This window comes from Beta vulgaris, chromosome 9, assembly GCF_026745355.1.
Source record: "Beta vulgaris subsp. vulgaris cultivar EL10 chromosome 9, EL10.2, whole genome shotgun sequence".
NCBI classification, from domain to species: Eukaryota; Viridiplantae; Streptophyta; class Magnoliopsida; order Caryophyllales; family Amaranthaceae; genus Beta; species Beta vulgaris.
Window position 1 is genome coordinate 39,529,705 of NC_079210.1, and position 18,561 is coordinate 39,548,265.

The window sequence follows — 18,561 nt, forward strand, 5'->3', positions numbered from 1 at the left end:
GGTGCACAAACACTAGAAGGAATTATTTACCATCTTTAACATTCCAAGTTTTTCAGTTGCCACAATGGCACTATTGTAGTTTTCTTCAACAAAAATGAGGACCCATTTTGCGACTGATAGAGCCGTCGCTAACATCATTTGCGACCGCTTGGAGCGGTAGCTAAATTTTTTGCGACCAATTAAGCGGTAGCTAAATCTTTTTTTTTCAAAAAATATGCTACCCCTTATTACCAAGTAGCTACGCCCCTGGTATTAACAAGTGAATTATTCATCCGACCTACATATACCATCTTTTGTGGGAGAAAATAAAAAACACAATTACAAATGGCAATAACAAAATCACCTTTATTGCTCAAACGTCTCTAATTACAAGATTTTATGTATTTAAAAAAATACTCCATCTGTTTCATATTACATGCAATACTTGTACTTTTCACACTATTCACAAATTTAATTTTGACCATCGTTTGTGACTCATACTTGAATAAAAATATAGTTAGTTGTGATCTTGTTAGATTTGTCTTAATATGTATTCTTTTTAATATATACTTTTTATAATTTTTATAAATACAAAACTAAAAATATAATTCTCAAAATTTTGTATTAACATGGATGAAAAATTTAAGTGTTACATGTAATATGGAACCCAGGAGGTAGAATAGTGCGATTTCTTCCTGTGACAAACCTTAAAAGTTAAAACCCTTAAACCCTCGAAAACGAAGCTGGCTGTCTTCTCCTTCTCAAGTCCCATAATCCTCCTTCACTTCAGTTGTGAGTTGTGACTCTTTGACTGTGTACAATTCCGAAGCAAATATATGGAGTCACAGAGTTCTTTGGTGAAGCACATCGAATCCTTCGTTGATTCTTCAAGCTCTTCTGATCAACAGGTTTCATACTTTCATTTCTTCAAATGCTTTCCAAAATGTTATTTACAATTACTCATAATTTTAACTACAATTGTCCCATTTTATGACCCTTTTAATTGTTTTTTTTTTTTTGCAGTCTACAAGTGTTAATTCTATTGCTTCTCTCCTGAAGAATGACATCATTACAATGGAATATCTGGTAAAAGCTTTGTGTACTAGTATTGGATATTTTTGCTTTGCAATTCTTCAAAAAGTTTCGATTTTTTCTTTCTGGGTATTGTTATCATAGCATTACATTATCAAATTTTTATTTGTTGTTTGAGTAACATCAGGTCAGGGAAATGGAGCTGTATTTGACCACCACTGACCATATTCTTCGTGCAAGAGGTAGTAAATTGCTTCTTTAGACTTTGATGATTTCGATGAATTCGCTTTAAAAAATAATTTGGTTTTAAAGAATTAATTTTACACCCCTTTAGTTTATTTTAAGTATGTTATGCAGATAGCTGATGAGTAAAAAATTATGTCATACAGATAGCTTGAGATTACGAGGGTGGAAATGTTCTTCCCTTTTGAGTTATAATTGAAGGTTATTGCGTAATAATTAGGTCTATAAGTTTAGTTTGGATAAGTTCAGGTGAATAGTTTGCAGCCCAGGTGGTGTGATTAAACTATAGAATGTTATTTGAGAAGCAGGGCATGCTTCTGATTTTTTGGGGACGCCATTGTTAAAGTCATTTTTCATTTTGAAACCATAGGTTCAAGCCGAAAAAACTGGTAAGAACTTGACTTTGCTAGATAGTCAACTAAAAGAATAAAGCTAGCTATTCATGGGTCTTTTAGTTGAATGTAAGATTAGCTTAGTTTGCTTGTATTTAGAAAGTGAGTTTTAAAATATCAAGTTGCTTATTGAGAGGAATCAATGATATATATGCTTTTGATATAAGATTAAGTTTTTCCCTAGAACATAGTCTGTCAAACATAAATAAGCCTTGAGAGAGCAAATTTTGAGTTAGTTCTTGGTATGTACTTGGAAAACAAGATGGCTTCAGCTATGTTTTCCTACACTTATAAAATCTTATTTCTTATTCTTGCTGAAATCAGATCAAACTAGACCAGACTACACCATTCAGTTCTAAATGATTTAAAAGTTCAGATCAAACTAAACCATAATATATTTAGATTATATCAGACCAGACTTAGATGTTTTGATATACAAAATTTCACCGAAAATTCTGAGTAGATTAGAACAGTTTGACTGGGAGAGTCCAAATTAATTCAGACCAGGCCTGTCAAACCCAGACAGAAGTAGGCCAGATTGTATAAAATCTTAAAATCAGACCAAACCTCCTTGTTCTATGGTGAAGAGTACATTGCCTAGGACTTATATCCACTTAAGCAATGCTTGCATTAAACTTTATAAGTGTAGCAATTGAAATTTGAACCAATAACTTATCAAAGAAAAAGAAATGCCTTGTGGTGTAGTTGAACGAGCAAATTGGACTTTCACATACTACTGTAGAATTTCATTCGTTTGTAGCTGAAGCTAGGTAAACATCACAGCTTAACCTAGTTTCCAAATAGATGTTCTCGTCAGGTGTTTACCTGAATCAAGCTGGTCTTCTTTTCATTTTGGCTGGATTGGGGTAATCGGCGGAGTTAAGCCACATGCTAAATAATTATGGTAAATTAATCACCTGAGTAGTAGATGGGTGTCCAGAGGCAATGATTTTGTAGTATTTGTGTCTTGCAATATGTTTTCTTTCTGCTATGATAACTGAACTGATTGATCCAAGTGTGGTGTCTGCCCAAATTATATGTTTAAGATGGATTGTTTCTTTTTAGGAATACTTCTCCTTGCGGAAGTGCTTGGGCATCTTCAAACGAAGCCACTAGATAGTACTAGTATCCACACCTTAGTAGGATTCTTCAGTGAGAGGCTGGTGAGTCTACAACTCTTTATGAATTCTATATTTTAAGTGAAGATAACCTTTTCTACTTTGGTTGAGCTTGCCTTTTATGTTTTTAATTTTGCCTTAATAAAAGAAAACATTTGTTTTGAGTATTTTGAGAGTAAAGTAAGTTTTCTACTATCTTGTTGACTAATCTTTACTCACTTTTTCTTTGGGTTTTCAATCTTTTTTCTTTTAGTTTATTTGGTCTTTGCTAATAATTTTCTTTTAACCTTTAAATCAATGCTGAATTAGTTGACTTATGAACATTAACTCTTTTGCCGTTATCACTTCAAAATTGATGGCCTTGCTTGTGCTTTACATATTTGAGTGGCATATGATAAAAAATTGTTTGGTAAACTGTTGAAACTAGAATTAGTCCCTCCTTCCCAATTAGGTTGATTTTTGGGTCAAACCTTGTTAGCTTTGACGATTTAAGTTCCGTAATTGTAATGTAAAGTAAAATAATGACATGATAGTCACACGAAGACATGCCATAAGATAAGTATTAAAAATACTATATTCGCATCATGACTTAATATATATTTTGATATATATGTGGTCTAAACCAACGAGTTTTAGCCATCAAATATTAGAAATGCTCTACAATTTTGGGATGGATCTACTTTTCTATTTGCTGTTTCTGTAAGGAGATGTATGATACTATAATTTGCATTAGGCAGATTGGAGAGCATTGCGTGGTGCACTTGTTGGCTGTTTGGCCCTTGTGAAAAGAAAAACTAATGCAGGTGTGATCACTGGAGTTGATGCTAAGATGTTGGCCCAATCTTTTTTGGAGAATTTGCAGGTGCAATCTCTGGGACAACATGATAGAAAGGTACGATGGGACAAATTACCTTGTGTGAATATTGGTATTAGTATAATTGTTGGAAAGGTTATATTCTTGCTTGTGGCACTGATTCGCATTTTCCTTTTCTCTCGCTTATCTTTGTTGTTATTGCTGCAGCTGTGCTTTGAACTTCTGGAATGCCTTCTAGATCGCCACCCAGAATCGCTTGCTGCACTGGTATGTCATCTAAACTGTTGTACAAAACCTATCTCAGGTCTTCCTCTAGTACATTCTATCTGTATTTATTAAATAATTATTATCTTTATTTCTTGATGTGTATATCTATAGCTTAAATGATGATCATTTGATGTGTGAAGCTTCGTGGTTATATCTGCGTTTTGGTTTGCATATTTTCTCGTCATCTTGTATGGTCATTGGTTGCTTACAAAACTTGTGTTAGATAATGGCTGCAGACTGCAGTCATGGTAGCTTGTTAAACAAATGATGTCTATATACTTGTGTAATATGGCTGTAGAATTTCTATTCAGAATTCTAGCTTGCTACAAGAGTGTAAATTGATCTCTATCTTTCATTCATGGCATGAACATATGACTATTATATTATTCAGTGACTAGAGCATGTGAAATTGTGAAGCCATGATTAGGCTCTCACTGGTGATAAAATGACTTGAAAAATTGCTACGTTGCAATTCGGATGATGCTGGTGGTAGAGGCCTACAGTCTCTAATACTCACTATAATGAAGAATTAGCCCTCGATTTCAATAGTCACTAATAAGCAACCTTTTCTTATAGGCCATTACCTCACTGTATATAAATTTAGTGCCTGATTTTTGCTCTGCAGTTTATCTTGCAAGGTCTTAGGATGTGTTTCCTGTGTATTTTGTTGTAGTTCCTCTAAAATTATCTCAATTCAAATCCTATCGAAATGATATTCACTTGGTAAAGGAGGTTAGTAAATGCTGACTAGTACTAGTTGATGCACTAGAAGGTCCCAATATTTTTATTCACGCTTATTCTGTTATCTCATTAGTCAAATTGTTTGATTTATGGATATTTTTTCGCTTTTGGAAAAATTGTATGTGGCTTATATGTGCACTTTGTGTTGGTGGGAATGCTTCTATGTTGTCTCTACGGTTCACGTAGTACAAATTTTAAGTATTTGCAACTCAACTCGGTTCAAAATTTAAGTATTTGCAACTCAACTCACTAAACTGGATACATATTGCTTGCCGACGTTTTATGGTTTTCCATGAATATCTTGCATTTGGAGCTTGGAGTTATGTCTCTCTTTGCTATATATTAGTGTAAAGTTCTTAAAATATATCTGCTGTTTAAGTCTGCATATTTCTCAGTTTTTGGAATTCAATGATCGTACTAAATGCGCTTCATGTATGTCTTAGGGTGACCACATCGTTTATGGTGTATGTGAAGCCATTGAAGGAGAAAAAGATCCTCAGTGTTTGATGCATGTTTTCCATATTGTTGAGGGTTTAGCGCACAATTTTCCTGATCCTTCTGGACCTGTAGCAAGTTTTGCTGAGGATCTCTTTGATATTATTGGTCGTTATTTTCCTATCCATTATACACATGTAAGTTTGATCAATCGATAAATCATTCATAATTATGCATTATTTTATTAACCTAATGTCGTCTCCATCTAGATCAGCACTATTTCCTGGGCTTACTCATACTTGATATTGAGATACTCCCTAACCCCCCCCCCCCCCCTCTCCGTTCTTCCCCTTAAACAAATAGTGAATGTTTTCATAAGGCAACAAAGATTTTCTGAAGATATGCAACTTGATTGCTTCTCTGCATGTTGACAATTTGGCATCTTCATTTTGAATTGACATCTTCTGATCTTCATTTATGAAAAGAGAATTTATGTAGCAAACCCCACCGTATGTAAGTCTTTAACTCTTTGGTGAAGGTGGTGGTGATGACACGACTTGATCTACTTCAGATTGTTATATTAGCTTCATCAACTTTCTCTCTGCCCTGATTTACCCTTCTGTTAACTATCCATATGGTTATGATTCTTTACCCATGTATTCAGATATCGATATACTCCATTCATGCTGATTGCTGAGATACTTTGTTCATTTTATTATGTTAGATGATCAACTGATTGTTCTGCTTTTAATGTTTATCATCTATTACTTGCACAGAAAGTTTTTCCATCTTGTTTATTGTTTGATATTCATGGAATAATTTCTATTTGATATTGTTTTGGAAATGTCCTCTCTAGCCAAAGAGTGAAGATGTTGATGTCAGCAGAGATGACCTCTCAAGGGCATTGATGGTATGCAATTGTTGCTTTTATTGACTGATTTTTGTTCAGCAGCAATTCAACATTGTCATTATTACAAAGTTCCGCTATATTCTAAATGTTTTGGTTGCTTTTATAGTTTTATGAATTGTTGGAGTCACAGTACTGGTTGTTTTAATTTAAGATCCCATTGTTTCCGTCTAATTGATATGTGAAGCGTTCTGTGTTTGCAAATTTCGTAGGAGTTTCTCTAGTTTCCTATAATGATGTTAAAAATATGGACTTACGACTATCAAGTGTTTAACTATAAAATGCCTTGCAAACTGTCAGCATATATAGTCAACCTAAGCTCTCTTCATCATCCCTTAATTTGGAATTATGTCTTAGGCTTCTGTATCACAGAATCTTCTCTTCAGAATACCCTGTCTGTTTTGTTCCTCAACATTATATTGTGAAGCTCTTTTGCAAGAATAGATCTAAGGTTACAAAAAAATTCTAACCCCCAACATGTTGATGTCTTTGTTACCAATTTATAATTGTCAGAGTCAGATGTCATCCCTAATAACTCTGGAAGGGGGCTGGTCTTGTGAGCATGCAGTCTTTGTCCAGTGACTTCTGAGTCCAAAGAGGTTCCAGAAATGTCTTCTCTTCAGGATATTGCTTGATCTGGTTTCTGGTGCCACTTTGTTATGTGTCTATGGTGAATCTAGTTAGCTTCAAAACTTAATTTGACCTACAATGAAAAGGAGTATTCAGCAGAAGAGCTTTGTGTCTTAGGCTTCATTCTTTACTGTTGCTATGAATTGCAGTATTATTATTCTCAAAGTTGAAGGCGTGGTTTTCTGCATAGTGTCATTGATGCTTGTATTGTTGGTGCCATGGGTTAATGCTCCGTCAGATAGACTTCTACTTATTCTAGCTGTCCAGGATCATCAGGAGCTCCAATATGTATGGAGCTCCAAAGCATCAAATTTTGACGACTTCATACTATGCAGCTTTAAGTTGCATTTTCCTTGATGGTATGACTATGTTTGCTAGGACGAGTAAGTTATGATTAGTGTTACTCAGACACCTTAATTTACCTCGAAAACGGGGTGTCGTGTCGTACCTGACACGACATTTTACTTGGATACTTCATTTTAAACTAAAAACTTGACCTTTTTTTTTCTACAAGCCGAGTCGGACACTTGGACACCCGTATCCGAGTAGACACTCAATCCGTGTCTGAGTAACATAGGTTATGATCTATGACATTTTTGCCTTACAGTAATGTAGGTCTTTTTGGAAGCTGGTCTTTATGCATATTCCAGAAAGCTCTTTCATTTTAGGGTGGGATACTGGCAAAGGATCTAGTAAAGTGTGTTGATATAACTTGTTATTGTGCTAAGGTGCCTTCATGGCTAGCCTGATGGGACTGCCTAACAACTGAGGGTCCATGTGACTAGGTTGCAAGGGGTGGGGTATTTTAGGGTTTTGACTTCACTTCATTCGTGAGTTTTTAGGAAATAACACGAACTCTAATGGGTTTTGTAATCTGAAATATAAAAATGTTTCTAGATCTTTCTATTGCTTTTAAATAATGTATTTTTCAGATGCAAAATGTTATCCCTTTTTTTTTTTTTCTTTTTCACAAATTTTGTTATAGGATTGAATTGTTTTCTGTATGTACAGATGGCGTTTTCTGCTTCACCCTTTTTTGAGCCATTTTCCATTCCTTTGCTTCTGGAGAAACTCTCCTCCAATCTACCTCTAGCAAAGGTTAGTATGAATGCAGACATGCAGATTTTTATCTGTTCCTCAGTGCATCAAATATAAGGGTTTTATACACTTTGCTCTGTCTGAACTAGATTTGATTTTGGCAGCTTGATTCACTAAAGTATCTAAGCTACTGCACTGTGAAATATGGGCCTGAAAGAATAGCAAAGCATGCTGAAGCAATATGGAGTTCGTTGAAACCTGCAATCTGTAATTTGCCATCAGAAGATGTTTCATCCTGGGCCTCCGAATTATCTGATGGAATGGGCTTTCAAGAGAATGAAATTACAAAAGAAGCTCTAGATCTTCTGCAAAAGGTTGCCTCACAACAAAAAAATGGCTTCCTGAACTTAGTTCTCAAAGATAAGGACATAAATTGTCTTATCAATTTGTTTGTTGTTTCTGGAAGTTCTGGTTCTGTTCTACCACACAACGAGCAGAAACTTCATTTTGTCGGTCGCCTTTTCTCAGTTTTGGCGAAGGAATCCACTGCTTTGTGCAATACAGTGGTTGATACTCTCTTCATCCGTTTACTGGACAATCTTGGGGTTTCGGCGAATAGTTCTTCAAAGGATGTGCTAGCTATAGATTCTAATATACCATGCCAGCGATTGAATTTCAGTGCCCTATACTTGTGCATTGAAATCCTTGGTGCATGCAGAGAGTTAGCTGTTGCTTCTGTTCAACTCACTTCAAATTCTGATTTTGTCAACGATGCATGGTGCCAGACGCTAGCTGGATGTTCTTGTTCGTTGACAAACGTGTTGGTCTCTGATTTGGTACCAAGTACGAGTGAGAAATATCATGATGCAGATATTTCTTTAAGAGGTAAGTGTTGTGGCTTTGCAATACTTTTCTGTTATCATGAAATATATGAAAAAAAAATAGTGAATATATGGGTCAATGTCTGTACCTATCCATCTTTTCCCAAGGTTCACAGCATCCGCCAAACCTTCCATGTGCGTCCTCTTCTGGTACCCTTATCCTCTCAGATATTGGTACTCAGGAAAATAATTAGCAAAAATTTAATCAGCCCAGTATGATGAGAAAAGTTAAGTACCTTCCTGGTTAAAAATGCTATAATTTGGCATGTCTCTTCAAAACTTCATTGTTGAAGTATCTCAAGGCTTTTCAGTTTTCACTAACAGGGATTTTTCTACCTGAAATTTTTGAGCATCAGCTTTTGTGATTACCATTATTAACTACTACTCTCTGGTTGATATGGTTCCTCTTAATATCTTTTGTGTTCTTTTTTTCAGAAAAAAATCTGAGTCTTAATGATTAATGATAAATAAGAGTGGAATATTTGACCAGTTAATTCTCACCTATTCTCGTTTTTAATGCTTTTTACTATGTGCTGCAGTGAAGGGTCTTCAGATTCTGGCGACGTTCCCTGGAGATTCTGTTCCAGTGTCAAAATCAACATTTGAGAATATATTGGCTATATTGGTATCGATTGTCACTAATAATTATAACACGACTTCTCTGTGGAAAGTATCACTTACTGCACTAGCAGAAACTGGTACTTTTTTAAATGAATACCCTTATTCTAAGAAGTCTTTGAGCTACATTTCTACTGTTGTTGAGAGGATGGTCTCGTTGATCTTGCTGGATGATCCTACAATGCCTTATTCTCTACTTCTAGAAGCACTTTCTGGTATCAGTTCTAGTGGTCGTATGTTTTTGTCAAGAATTGTTGAAGGAGTACAAGAAGCTATATCAGCCAAGTTTGCTAAAGTTTATGTATGTATGTTATTCTACCTTTATTAACTGTTTGACCAGCTACGTCATATAATGTAATGTACTAGCATTCATTTTTGTCTACATATTCTATTATCTCCGCAAAGTCTTTGCATCCTATTGTGCATTTACACAACCTGATGATGTGTCCTTGGCCTTTTATCAACTAGGTAGATGAAGATGTGAAGGTGAGCGCGGAACTGGTACAGCTTTTGGATTGCTACTCTATGAAGTTACTTCCATGGTATACATCAACTAGAGAAATTCTCCCTTCATCAGACTGAAAGTGTCATTTTTTTCAGCTCTCAATTTCCTGTTTTCTATAAAATGGATAATTATTCAATTAGCTTTTCATATATCACTATGGTAGTACACTATTGGTTGACCCTACTTGGTAATTACACTCCTGAATATCTGCAAGAAGTCAACTGCAACACTAGGAACGGAGTAGTAACTATATTCGTTATCTAAACAATGATCATAATCTAAACCAGCCATAACATCTTGGAAACCTTTTCCAACATCAGATTTGTTGGTTCATTGGAAACATTTGGTGGTTACTTGAGGCAGTTAGCTATCTAAAGAGTCCCTTGAATTAATTTATTATTTATAAAAGGAAATAATAAGGTTTCCAGCCACCAAACTTCTTAGAAATCTTTTCCAACCCCAGGTATGTTTTGGGTTCATTGCAAATATTACATGGCTATCTTGGGGGTTGTAGTTATCTATGTGGTTCTTTGTCTCTGTATATGCTTCCATTTAGATGGTTGTTTTTCAATTGTTTTAAACTTCTAATTGTCTATTCGACTTTGATTCTTGTGTACTCACCATCTTGCGTTCACACACGGATAGCGATTTTATCGCTGAAGCCAATGATTGAATAAGTTGTTGACTTGAATCTTTTCATGTGATGTAGGTTGCACACGTTTAAGATCTCTGAGGGTGTCCCATTGTGCTTAGCCATTGATATATGGGGCCAAATGGAAGCAACAACCGAAAACCATTTTCCTGCTGAAGGAAAGGTGAGTACATAAATTCATGTTAAGTTCTCAAAATTATGGTCTTCACTATGTGCATATCAGCTCCGCTTATTTCTTGTAGCTGAATGCAATTAGCTCTATGAAGAGGGAACTAATATTTTCTTTGATTTGGCAGCTTCTTGATGCAACAAAGATGGCACTAAAGCTAGCTATTGCTATGCTGTCGGAGGAAGATCAGTGGCGAGTCATTGAGAAAGCGTCTGAAGTGATTTCATCAAATTTATCTTTCACGCCCAACTTTGTGCCTTCCAAGCTAGAAGGGCTGCAAATATCAGAAGATACAAATGGTTTCACGGGTAGAGATGAGTGGCTTACATCACTGTTTGCATCTGTAGTCATTGCACTTCGTCCTAGAACACAAATTGTTAACATCAAAACTGTCTTAGAACTATTGCTGACAGCTTTCCTAAAGGGACATGTGACATCGGCTCAAGCGTTAGGCTCAATTGTCAATAAGATGCCTCTGAAGAACAATGCCATGCAGGACTCAAGCTACTTTTGCCTGGATGATGCTCTGACATTGATTTTGGAAAGGAGTTTGGGTAGTTGCAGTGACAGTTTTCTTTCAAGTAACTCTGAGATGTTTGATTTTGTTGAGCTTTGTCCAAGTGCAGCTGATTGTGTGCCACTTCAGGTCCACTATATCTCTGGACTTGCATGGATAGGGAAAGGGCTCCTAATGAGGGGCCATGAAAAGTTAAAAGACATAACTATGATTTTCTTGAGATGTTTGGTTTCAAGCAGTGAATCAGAAGCCTTAACTGAGAATAAAGGTTTGTCAGAGAAAGAGGAGGTGCTGCCATTATTGGCAAAGTCTGCAGCAGATGCATTTCATATTCTTATGAGTGATTCTGAGGATTGTTTGAATAGAACATTTCATGCAACTGCAAGGCCACTTTACAAGCAACGGTTTTTCTCAACTGTGATGCCAATTCTGCTGTCGGCAGTAAAAAAGACCCATTTACATACAGTGAGGTACCGCTATGTACCATTGCCTTTTGCATTCTCTCTCTAATTCTCCCTATATGCAATACTAAAGTCTTGGCCCTCGTAGGTTCTGTAGATTTCCGGTGTTACATTGTTAATGTCTATCAAGCACATCACTTTATTGTACATTTCAAAACCTCTAACTAAATATAGCCCCTCCTTCTGTCTGATACAATATCTGTCAGTTCATTTGCCTGTAGATTAACAGGGAAGTTTGTGAGTTTTTCTTCTATTGGGGTTTTGATTTTTTTAAGGCAAGTACAAGATTTTAGTTTCATCAGATTCTGCGGTGGCAACACAGAACTACTGATTTTGTTGCTTTCTCATGTATGTGGATCTATTCCTTATGATATATGTTGTGTTATTAGAACACGTACACAAACCTATGTGGCCGTAGTAGCCACGCCAAGTTTTAATAACTGCATTCTTTATATGCTTTATTATTGCTGAGTTTGATGTGAAATTATTGTGATAATCTAGTAACTGGCTGTTCCACTCCTTGCGATTCCAGATCTATGCTTTACCGGGCAATTGGACATGTTATCTCCAATACACCTCTAGCAGCTGTCGTGATAGAAACTAAGAAGGTTTTGTTCTACAGTGAACCTTTGAGCTTTATTCTCAAGTTCAATTTCTTTTCTGGTTGCTTTTTTTTTAGTTGGCAGTATGTCTCAACTTGTCAACAATCTCTACAGCTTCTTCCTGTACTCTTGGATGCAATCTCTTTACTTAGTGAGGACATTCTCAATAAAGATATGATTTATAATCTCCTTCTGGTCTTTTCGGGCCTCCTAATGGATAAACACGGTATGTTATTCTACATCATTGAAGATGAGTGAATTCTACTTTTCTATGTAAATACTACTATACTAGATAGTAAATACAGTTTGTTGCTTTTTTTGAGTTTAAATGATGTGTTGATGACCAAAATTTTGATTTGATCACAATACCAATAAATATAATGGTCATGAATCTGAAAGGGACAACCGCTACCGCTCTATCTGAAGTGTACATAGGTGCATATAGTCACAAGTGCAGGCATTAGCATTTTGCATTTGAGTGGTGAGCACACAATCACCTGGGTGCTAATTTCCAATTGAGCGTTGCCTTTTCATGCTTGGACCCTATGTTACACGAACTCACAGTACGTGTTCAAGTGTCCAATACACTACTTGTGAAAATTTTCCATAATTTGGGCCCAATATAACATGTCGAAGTGTCCAAACCAATGTCAAGAGTTTCAAGGATCCGAGAGCATTACTTGAGGTAAAATAATGAGTCCGAGTAACATACCTTCGAGCACAAGCACGATCACAGGCTGCAAGAGATTTTTTTCTCCTATCCTAAATCCATGCTGGATTGGCATGTCTCAGCGAGCATCTCTCTCGTCCTATTTCCCTCTTCTTGGCTCTTCTTTTCTCCCGTGCAATAAGAATACTACCTCCATTGTATGTCATCTATCCACTTAATCAACTATTTTGAACCGTAGATCTGTCCCTTTTTAGTTTCTAATGCAATACTTTCTGTTTTTATCAACTCCTAGGCGTCAATAAAATATAATTAGTCAATTTTAATTATCATTGTAAGGACTAACAGGCTCTTAAAAGGCAGATAATATGGAATGGTAGAGGGAATAGAATATTAAATCACATATACGATCAATTATCATTGATTTTTAAATCTTCTTTTTTTTTTCCAGAAAGGCATCTATATCTACATCTGCATTGATTTCCATCAACTCTTTTAGTTCCAGGACTTAAATTGGATTCAGTTTCCTATTTGGAGATTGAAGTAGTTTTATAAAATTAATGCTTTAGATATATTATTGGAGAGCTCACTTATATCTGTTCTAGAATTCTAGAAGGTTTTAACCTATGTTACTAAACTCAAGTTCTTGTGTTGGAGACTGGTATATATCGAAGTGTCCAGCTCATTGTATTTAATGAAGAATATCTGTGATTTTGGCGCAAAACAAAGTGTTCTTCATATCCATGTCGGAGTACCGAGGATCCGACACGGATATTTAGGTAACATGAAGAGTCTAAGTAAGCCGAAGACTTTGTCCTGAGATGGCTATTAGTTTTCTGCATTCTAGCTAAGATGTTGTATGCTTTCTAGAAATTATTGCTACTACTTTCAGATACCAAATGAAAATGCATTTTCTACTCGTCTGTTTTGTGCAGGAAAAGACATTGCTGTAGAGAATGCCCATGTTGTAATAAACTGCTTGACTGGACTTCTCTCGTACCCCCATAAGATGGTAATATTAGTAATAATATAGTGCATATTAGAGCTGTTTTACATCTTGTGAACTGCTTTACAAACATTATCTGGCAACCTAGTTTTGCATCTAATATATAACTGATAGGCCCTTCTATAGATTCATATACTACCTCCAGGTCTTAATTTTTGCAACATATTCCTATTTATGGTTTACAATACTTGCAACATATCTCTTTGGGTAAGTTTCTTTTTTAAAATAAAAATTAATTCAATGATTTAAAGTCATATAACATCTACAAAATAATTCAGAACCAACAAATACATATCAAATTGGATCAAACAAAATCCTATTATGCCAAGATCACGATAGTTGATAAGATCTAACAATTCTGCAAACCCTCTTTCCTATCACTGTTTGATACAATCTTCTATGAGGGGGTTTATTGATCTGTTGTAATTCTGACTTATTGTAGACGAAGATTCGACATCTCTTGTTAAAGAAAACAAAACGCCAGAAGCAAAGCACCAAAACTCTCACAAGCAGGGCGATAAAACCCAAATATGGACAGATATAACCCAATATATGGGTAGAACAACACTCCATTAGAGAGACGGAAGGTTTATTGTAAACCAAACTTAAAAACAAACAATGAAGAGAATAAATGGGGAATATCACCACCCAAAGGGTGGTGGTAGCCCCTAGATCAAGAATGAAAACTAGGGTTTTTAGAGACAAAAGAGAGGACGGCTAGAGGGTTTGGCTTTTGGGTAAGGTTTCATACAAGGGAAGTTTTTTCTATATTTTTATGACGTGGACCATGTTTCACTCTTTCTCCTTCTCCTTGGTTCATGTGCAATTTCCATATGTTGCAAATATTAAGAAACGAAGTTAGTATTTATTACTATCCTTGGATGTTTATGGAAGCTCAAGGGCATGTCTTTATTATCTTTTCTTGTTCCTTTGTGGCTTTCAGTCTGTAACACCAACTTTTCTAGTTGTCTGATTTTTCCATCATCTCTTCCGTTCATCCGAAAGTATGTGGCACTACTGAGTAACTAACAATTGATACTTTAGTATCTAACAATGACAGCTGAAACAGCCTTTCTGCATCCGGCTTCTGAGGGTTTGAGAGTTCAGCCTTACCTAACCAGCTGGATTAGTTATCAGTAATCAGGCTGTCTCGAGAAGATCTCTGGAGAACACATTTTTGAAAGGAAGTTGTGAAATGGGAAGTCCTACAAGTATGTTCAAGGCAGTGGCAGTAGAAAGATGCAGAGGCATATGGAGTGGAAGGAACCGGGAAAGGGGGGTGCAGACGACTAGGCACATTCCAAAATTTGCTCTAGAGGATTATCGAGGGTCGAAAGACATGCTTGGTATTTAAAAGACCAGTTTTTTTTATCTATGCTTGTTAAGGGCTAGCATGAATAGGTCCATCATCCATGGCATGCAATCAAGAATCATGTCCCATCCTCTTCTATTTTTTCGTTGGGAGAGAACTAAGAATTTGATGATACACATAAATGGCTTAGACCACCAAATTTCTGGGATGATTGATATTCTCTTCATTAACTGGTGAATATAGACATGTATATGCAACAACAGCCATGTTGCATTAGTAGTCCAGCAGTATACCCGAATATAACAATTTGTGTATTTAGTATCCCAGCAGTATATGAAAATACAACAATTTGTGAAGTTCTTGTTAGCTCTCTGTTCTCCTTTGCTTTATATTTCATTCTCAGCTCTGATCCTTGAAATAACTTGGCCTAACAGAAACAGAATTTTGATACATATAAATTTAGCTTACATTGTTATTCTCTCTGCTTGACACTTGATTCTAAAGGCCGATGTTGGTAGTGCTGATGAGAGTAATTCAGCTTGATTGTGATAAACTGATTGACAAGCTCCTCCTGAATCTATGCAGCTTGTACGAGAAACAGCAATACAATGTCTTGTTGCTGTTTCGGTGATGCCCCATACAAGAATCTATCCAATGCGAATACAGGTTATACAACTTTCTATGCACAAAAAGCAACTGCATATAATTTTTCAGTTTCCTGGTGGACTTGATTTCTATACTATCCCCCCTTTAAGTTCAGCACACAGTTCTTTGGTGGGACAAAACCTTGTTTTGGTTGATGGCTACAGGGTGCAGACCTTCCTTTTTTTCTTCTTTTTTTCAGCATTTTGGCTTTTTCCTACTATCTGTCACGGAGCAATCCGAAAAAGTACCCCTACCCCCAAGTCAGTGTATATTGATGGAAATTATGTATGGTGGATGTTCCTGTTTGAAAACATAGGTACTGAGAGCTTTGTCTAAGGTTCTTGATGATCCAAAGAGGACCGTTCGCCAAGAAGCTGTCAGATGCCGGCAAGCATGGTTTGCCATTTTTTAATGCTCTTACATTTCTTATTTCTATTAATATAAAATCCTTTGGAGATGGCTAGATGCAAAGCGTATGCTCCCTCTTGTTTTATAATATCATTTTCTTATAATTGATTTTTCAGGTCTTCAATCACATGAAGAGTCTGTTTTTCAGTGTAGCCAAATTAAATTCTTAGGTGAGTTTAATCATTATTCTATACCAATAGAGTACTAATGACTAGTACAAAACGATTTCACACCGATGGCCCTTTTGGAAGGCGGCAGTAGATCATGGTAATGATAATGAAATTTACATATAATTATGTAAAGGAAGTCCCATGTCAACGTTCTTGATAGTGAAACTTCATCTCGAAACATGTGATTTTCTACTTAAATCTCATTAAACATGTGGTCTTTCTACATGAATCTAATTAACACGTCTAAATCGGTCTAATTGTTTATGGTTGGAAATTAAAAAAATTGTGAAGAAAAAGAGATGAACTAGCATTATTATGCACATTGACGTGATACTTATTCATAAAATTACCTATAAATGGATTACCATTGTCATTATCTATTGCCACCTATCAGAAGGGCTGTAAGTAGACACAAGAAGGGGAAGCTAGGGGAGGATTTCTGCATGCACAGTAGGCTAGATTAAACAACATGTTTGTAATAATAAGAGGCATCCTAGTCGGGGTCAGGACTTAGGTACAGATAATAGGGAGAGAAAGTAGTAGGTCTTCCTATTCATACCTTAATTTATCATACATGTTGCACTAAAACGGAGTTTGATTTTCTGCAGCTCTTCTGTTATATCGACTCCAATATCGGAATATGGGATGGTGGTTTAGCTTAGTGGCTGTTGTATCATAAGAAACCAGTCTCAGAAAGGTAGATAGCTTTTAGAAGTATAATTGTCAAATACTATTTCTCCAATTGTATATTTTCTCGTCATGGGACGTGCAGAGCAGCCTGTTTTTTTATTACTAATTGACTTGTTTTTATAGATAAGTTTCCATTCGTATGGAGCTCCCCAGCAATTGCAGCATCCGTAGTAGATCCTTGTTGCAGTTGTTGTATAGGATACTAATCCTTTTGATGATATGATTATTTGTCATTCAATGGTTCTGTTCTGTTAGATTCTTATCTTTAACTTTATTTCTTTGTTGATCTGTTTCATAGAACAGCTGCATTTCTACTCCTTACACTTAACTAGGATGAGAGTATATGAAGGCTTGATTTCCTACGGGAAACTAAAACATAATGAAATGATCTACCTTTTACAAATTATTGAGAGGCTAATGCATGTCTGAATGATGGATGAGATTCAAGGATAATCGAGTTCTGAGTGTGCTCTACTGTTGCGAAATTGGTATTTTGTTTGAGCTACCAGTTAAACTGCAACACGTCACCTTATTATTGGTTGGAACCTATTTTGCTTGGACTCTAGTATTCTTATTGAACATGGGGTATGTGACTATGTGTACCAAGGGTTGAACTAAGTTTTCTAGGACAAATTTCCATGTTTTGGTCTGAAATGGAGTGTCAAATGCTTAAACTTATGCCGGTGTGTTGAGGATTTGACACGGGTTTATGAAATGAACTTTGAGTAGCATGATGGTTTTATAATGTGTTGATCATCAAACCTATAAAGTGTAGGGTTTTACTCGTGTTTGTAATAAAAATGCTAGGTTGAAGGTTAGTTGGTACTGGGATTTGTGGGTAAAGAGATGTCGACTCCTCTGTTGTATCATACTTTTGTTTTAAAATAAATGTAACACTTGGTTTGTATATATTGTCTATTGAGGAAGAAGAAAGGAAATAACGAGGAAATAGATAGAAAGAACCCATATGCCTAACACAATAATGTTAACCTACATTTTGAAGCAGCCCAAAATACAAAGTGTTACATTTATTTATTTTAAAAGGTTGTATTCACTAAAGACCAAGTCAAGCAAAGTATTGCATACCATTATAAGCAAAGTGTTTAGACAAGAAAGCCATGTTATATCCATTTATTGTATATTTCTATAGAATATGGGTGCTTGTCACCGTAGATATATAGCAGACATTTTTTCTTCTGTATGATAGATTTCATTTCATTTATATATGACAATGATGAGTTTAATGAAGTTTTGCTTGATCCATCTTCACTCTTTGTTATGCTTCATGCCTTCATGTCAAATATGGCATATGTTCCTTTCCTCTTTCACATCTGCTCAATTTAAACGAATACAAAAGTTAGCGTCGAGTTTTATTGTGCAGGTACCAGAAACCATAACTGCTTTTTCACTGCGAGGAAGACCACTGAAGATGTGTTGATATTGAAATATGAAGATGGCATATTGATTTTTGATTATTGATTTTTGTTCTTATGTCGAATCTGTTTCAGAATCTTGTTACTGGAAATGGATGTCAAATATATTCGAAATATGAATTAAGCATTGAAAAGTACCCTGTTTAGATTAGTGCAGATCTCGAATTATCTTTTTGAGACATAACCTTGCATTAGCAAATTAAAGCAATTGCGACTGAACATTGAAGCC

General features: G+C 35.8%; 1 protein-coding gene across 6 annotated transcripts; it reads left to right on the forward strand.

Annotated features, from left to right (window-relative positions):
* Window positions 1-640: 640 nt before the first annotated feature.
* Window positions 641-18,483, forward strand: LOC104883138 (MMS19 nucleotide excision repair protein homolog). Of its 6 annotated transcripts, none has more exons than XR_788510.4 (22): window positions 644-887; window positions 1,003-1,065; window positions 1,199-1,253; window positions 2,712-2,809; window positions 3,498-3,656; window positions 3,786-3,845; window positions 5,030-5,218; window positions 5,878-5,931; window positions 7,570-7,656; window positions 7,761-8,481; window positions 9,017-9,396; window positions 9,564-9,637; window positions 10,310-10,415; window positions 10,549-11,408; window positions 11,932-12,007; window positions 12,116-12,227; window positions 13,604-13,680; window positions 15,572-15,652; window positions 15,948-16,027; window positions 16,156-16,209; window positions 16,818-16,906; window positions 18,281-18,483. XR_788510.4 is itself a non-coding variant. In XM_010667592.4 (21 exons), exons 1-20 carry the CDS (start codon window positions 816-818, stop codon window positions 16,169-16,171), a joined length of 3,420 nt encoding a protein of 1,139 aa, XP_010665894.1. In that variant the 5' UTR covers window positions 644-815; the 3' UTR covers window positions 16,172-16,209; window positions 16,818-17,148. The 6 variants fall into 6 exon arrangements, 3 of the variants coding, with proteins under 3 accessions (XP_057247810.1, XP_010665894.1, XP_010665895.1); XR_788511.4 differs by lacking the exon at window positions 18,281-18,483 and adding an exon at window positions 17,023-17,148; XM_010667592.4 differs by lacking the exon at window positions 18,281-18,483 and having other exon boundaries at window positions 16,818-17,148.
* Window positions 18,484-18,561: the final 78 nt, after the last annotated feature.